This window comes from Schistosoma mansoni (genome assembly GCF_000237925.1).
Source record: "Schistosoma mansoni, WGS project CABG00000000 data, supercontig 0013, strain Puerto Rico, whole genome shotgun sequence".
Taxonomy (NCBI): domain Eukaryota; kingdom Metazoa; phylum Platyhelminthes; class Trematoda; order Strigeidida; family Schistosomatidae; genus Schistosoma; species Schistosoma mansoni.
Window position 1 is genome coordinate 2,635,707 of NW_017386025.1, and position 5,469 is coordinate 2,641,175.

General features: G+C 42.0%; 1 protein-coding gene across 3 annotated transcripts; it reads right to left on the bottom strand.

Annotated features, from left to right (window-relative positions):
• Window positions 1-2,058: 2,058 nt before the first annotated feature.
• Smp_097800.1 (Y box binding protein, putative) lies at window positions 2,059-4,155 on the bottom strand (the record flags this gene model as incomplete). Of its 3 annotated transcripts, XM_018790907.1 has the most annotated exons (4): window positions 2,059-2,641; window positions 2,939-3,098; window positions 3,564-3,728; window positions 3,761-4,155. In XM_018790907.1, 4 exons carry the CDS (start codon window positions 4,061-4,063, stop codon window positions 2,616-2,618), a joined length of 654 nt encoding a protein of 217 aa, XP_018645920.1. In that variant the 3' UTR covers window positions 2,059-2,615. The 3 variants fall into 3 exon arrangements, with proteins under 3 accessions (XP_018645920.1, XP_018645919.1, XP_018645921.1); XM_018790906.1 differs by lacking the exon at window positions 2,939-3,098 and having other exon boundaries at window positions 3,761-4,063; XM_018790908.1 differs by having other exon boundaries at window positions 2,059-3,098; window positions 3,761-4,063.
• Between the last annotated feature and the right edge of the window lie 1,314 nt (window positions 4,156-5,469).

Sequence of the window (5,469 nt, forward strand, 5' to 3'; positions counted from 1 at the left end):
AACTATTTCGTTCTTGTTATGTCAGGTATGACTATCAGGGTTGGCGATGTCATTCGTCGAATCTTTTGGGCTTCTCACCACTTAACGCACATCACTATTATAACTTGATAATTAGTAATTGTAGTGTATAAACACATGCCGTTCACTAGTTGCAGTGGCATGTACCTTGAAATTCAAATACGGCCTGTATTAGAAATCACCAGTTCAGACCAATATCGAGACATTGTCGTGTATACATAAAATAGGTGCGATGCAACGCAATTAGAGCGTGTGCACTTTAGAGTTGCTACTTCGAAGCAGCCTTCTCGTTAGAGCCGAACGTTGTCGGTACAACACGTGTACCCAGTGAAGTTTTCATCTCGGAGATATCCTCTGCTTATGGCTACGTAGCTGGACATACTGCACTGAGTACTGTACCTCGGGAAAATTGTCTGTAATTTCAATCTAACTGGAATGGCTAGTAGTCACTGATATAAACTTTGTATGTTGCATTCGGTGAACCTTACGCATAGCATGTCAGTCACAACGTAGAACTTCGTACGTACGTACATCAGTTCGAGTTGCCATACCACATTAGCACAGAGATGCAGTTGTCGATTCAAATCCCGTTGTGGTAAAAGCAGTAAGAGTATAGGCATTAACGTGAAAGATTAGGGTTTGAAGATATTATTCAAGGAGTATAATCCAGTGAAATAAATTTGGAAAGAAAAAAAATATTGATATAAAGAATTCAGATTATAATTTGGGAGAGCACAAACAGTGGATGAACCTTCGCCATTGCAAACGATTTTGAGCCATGTCATTCAAGGTCTTTAACCATCAATTGCTATCATCTCGCGAATCCCAACCTACCCGCATGGCTCAGTCCAATTGTCGTTGATTTCACGGATGTGCTACGTCTTGGTTTGGCCGCCTCTAGCTTTCTTTCTACTAACTCCTACACCATAAAGCATTGCACGTCGGCGGTTGGGCATACGTAACACGTTCCGGCCATCTCAACTGATCATTAATCAATTTGCCATCCTTACCTTCCTAACAACTGTATTACTAACTCTGTGGTTCCAGGATATACGAGCAATGCTTCGAAGACACCTATGATCGAACACTAGTAGCCTACGGATATCCCCTACTCTTATCGGCAATGTCTTACTGCCATAAAGTAGGACGGAACGAACTGCTGCACAGTAAACCCATCCTTTAGTTGCTAGACGGATATCTTGCATGCGCCATAAATGACGCAAGTTGGCAAAGCTGGACGGGCCTTCTGTATCCGTGCTGAAATTTCGTCACACACCAGACCAAAAGGGCTGATGACACTCCCAACGTAAATGAAGCGGTCAACACGCTCATCTCCTTCACTTCAGGTGCCGATGCAATCGAATTTTAGGGTAACATTCTGCATTTTGACGGATAATTGCATCCAGAGCATGCCTGCATTGTTGCGCACTCTATGTCAGCAATCATGTTAAATTAACAAGGCGACTTTTAGTCCGAATTGACATACCACTAGTTGCGAACATATCCCAATTTGTTATGCCACATAAGACTGCTTGAACTGTGAAATCACAACTATGAGCACGTGACCGTGAGGTTAGCGCATAGCTATCACCTACAAGTATTTCTACTACACAAAATAACACGACGAGCTAGTTACACGCCAGTCAGGAATACCGCAAGACACTGTCATACATTGTACGTCATAAAATTACGGACCTCGTGTGGGGACACCTTTATTACCCCAGCATCCCTGCAACTAGACCCATAGGTCTCATCGGGTATGTCAAGTTGCAAGGAAACGTACGGAATAACGAATAGTAGTGCTCCCTTGATTTTAAAATCGATCACGAACAAGATGTGTATGAATGTCCTGTTTGGGTACGCCATTCTAGAAACTGGTCCGATGAAGTCAAACTAAGACTCCATAGATCGAAGCAGGAGGTAAGAAACCTTTTAAAGCTACGACGTCTTATTGATGACCTGTACTTTGCGTTTAACAAGGACTGCAAAAGGAATGTTGTTCATTAAATTTTAGGCCTTTTACGCGAGATGGAAAAGAAATTATTACTCTAAAGAAATTTTATAAAGTATCAAAATGCATATTTGATTACGTAAAAAGTCAAACCATACAGCACCAGATATCCACACAAGATGACAGAAGAATGCACATTCTACAGGAAAGTGTTTCACCAATGGCTGACGAGTCAGATCTCTGACTTTTTCAAATGGTCTGAACCTTCAAGCGATTGGCAGACGGAAGTAAGTAGATATGAAACGGTAGGAAAGTAATCAAGTTCAGATGGAAAGCCCATTTAGGCAAGAAATGCATCGAAGAGCGCAGAAAGCTAAGGCTGTAAGATCGAATGAAACATTTTGAACATTCCCACAGGAACTCTGGATTCAAAAATTTGAGACACAAGTTTGACCAGTTAGACGTCGAAACTGAGGAAGGGAAAAAGATGGTGTACATCCGAAATACCATAAAGACAAGTGACAATCCAGTGTGCTGCAAGTTGGATGATTAAACAATTGAGTTGAAACGTAGACATGCATATATAGATGCTGACAGAATACACAGATTTCTAAAATGACGTTTCTCAGTATTTGATCAGAGAATTTTAAGCGTCTCGCATATCCGGTGAGCCTAAAAAAAAATTAAGAAGCATAACCAAAAATGAAGCATCAGTGCAAAACCACAAGTAACATTGCCTGGCAAATACTCGTTAGCAATATCAGAAACAAAACCACCACATTGCCATACATCCGATTAGTGCTGGTCTTGGCATCTAGAGAATGTATTTGGAATCACAATACTTTTGACTTTAAGTTTTTAGCTCATTATGCTGTGGAACGTATGATCGTTCCGAATCGGCTCAGAAAGGGAATGCATGCGCTTCAGGATAATAACAGGCAAATATATCGAAACAGGTTGGCAACTTACCATCCCCGTTATGATAATTATCCCTTCCCCCACGAGGGCCGCCACGACCTCGAGACTCGAACCCACCGGATCCTCTAAACCCACGACCACGAGGCCTTCCACGTCCCCGGAACCCACGGCCTCTCCCACCGCGATCCATAAATTCGTAAGCACCTCCGTACTGAAGCCGAAAAAGTGTAATAATTAATCGAAACGAGAACCAACAAAATGTTATGCAATATTCCTATGAAGCTATAAAAATCTTAACGTGGCTATGATTTTAAACAATATTTAATCAATCCATCTGTAGGATTAGGAGCGTCTTTGAACGACTGGTGCCAGGACTTGCAATTAAGCACCATAACTGAGCTTTAAACTTGGACTGAAGATTTACACTGGGGAAGAAATCCCAACACTTACTCAACGGAACTGCAGGTGCGTCCTGCAATGGGTTATCATCAATGGTTGTGATCGATATGACGAAGACTATGATAAACTGTGTTGAAAATGTGGGCTGATGATTTGGATTTAACGTCATCACAATGGGCAAAAATAAAAAAGTGATTACGTATATTGTGTTTGTAAATTGACGACCAGTGTCCTTCTGGACTCACTATAAGCAGAATACTAGTTTACGTCAACTTACCATTTCTGAGCCCCCACGGCCGCGGCCTCGACCTCGAGGACCGTAGTAAGGCACGAAATCTTGATTGCTGGAGAATCCGCCAGGTCCCATTCCGCGGCCTCTCCCACGCATGTTAAATACCCGCGGGCTGCGTCCACGTCCACGCAAAGCTGCGTACACACTGCCCTAAACGAGAATAAACACTCAACTCAGTTTACCTTAACAGGCTCACCCCCAGGGCCTGTCACTTCGGATGCTTCGTCACCTTTGTCTCCTTCAACAACATAAAACTCCACCTCTTCTCCCTCCTGAAGTGAGCGTTGGAGCTTCTCTGGATTGTTACGTGATATTGCTGACTGGTGTACAAATATGTCCGTGGATGTGTCCTGACGGTTGATGAAGCCATATCCAGCCTTCACATTGAACCACTTAACCACGCCTTTGACACGCTCTTCCATCACCTTGCGTGGCGCGTTTTGTTTCTGCTGTTCATCTTTTTCAGCTGGTCTAGTGTCCGCCATTGTGTGTTAGCCCACACTCTGATGGTAATCAAACAACTGGGCACGCCTTTAGAACAAACGACCACGACAAAAACTATGTGCCGCTCTAAATGATAGACATTTGCTGCTATTCAATAAAACACAAAGTGAAAAGTTTCGAAGTTAGATTCATCCATTCACACAAGCGAGATTTATAACAGGCATATTGCTTGAATATTATCAGAATTTTCAGTGTATTTTGTCTATGTACTTCTCATTTAGCAGTCCGCGTTCCATTTTCAAACATGAGGCCTCAAATTACAGTGCGTGGGAAAAGCAAAGTATTTCTTGCCTAAGGTCCATATCTTCGTGGAAGTATGAGGTTCTTGTTGACTAGGAGCTAAAGTTATTATCATTGTCCTTTTGAATGATTCTGTGAAGGCACTTCAAAATGATTTCTACATCCTAGAAAGTTAGTCGGAACTCTATTCAGTGTTTACCTATGAAACCAAGTACATTTAACTTCGTGTTGGATCCTTAGATCTCACTGGACACAACAGTGGGGAAGTATTTATGTCTTTCCTCCGGACTCACAATAAATTTATTGGTATCAATAAGTCTACCTTGAGACCAGGCTTCAATGCTGTTTAGTTGCAGATAGATGATTTAGAACTGTATATACATTGGGACAAACTTTAGACAATTTACATTAGAGCACGTTTAACACAGAAAACGTATCCCTAATGGGGCCGAAATTAGAATACTTCACACATGTTTCAAGCCTTCGTTGAAAAGGTGATACAGATATCCCAGAAAAAAATAGCAACCACAGACATTCATGGAATTCTCGAATCACTCTACCCGCCGAATGCTGCTTGGCTTAAAATTCTTGGACGGCTTTACTTTTTATCGCGAGGTGATATCAGTATGATGTATAGAATACTAAGAAATGACATTGGGCCTGATACATCCTCATGTAGTGGAATATTATCGACGTAATTCATATGGCTTAGTATATCACTGGTCCTGATGACTGTTATTAGATAACCCCCGACGATGTTTTAATTTCAGAAGACAGTGCGATGCGCCGGATGAAGTTTATTATTGTGCAGCGCAGGTCACAAATCCAAAAGCACACAAAGTGAATGCTAACGTTAAGGCGAATGTGCGTGAATGCGAGAGGATTAGGGCGAATAAATTGATTGGACTAAGGAAACGCATATTTACAGGAAAGCGGATACGTCATCGAGCTATTTAAGCAGTTGATATTTAAGCCAGTAATGAGAACACGTTTGTAGGCTGTGACACGTAATCAAGTATACATGTTCATACAGACATGATACCCGACTGTTGCTGCTACCTTGATGTGGTGGTCGGGCTTGCCTGTCGTGATGAACTAATCGGGCTATACTGGCTGGAACAATCGTTCCTCAAGGTCCTAACATGCC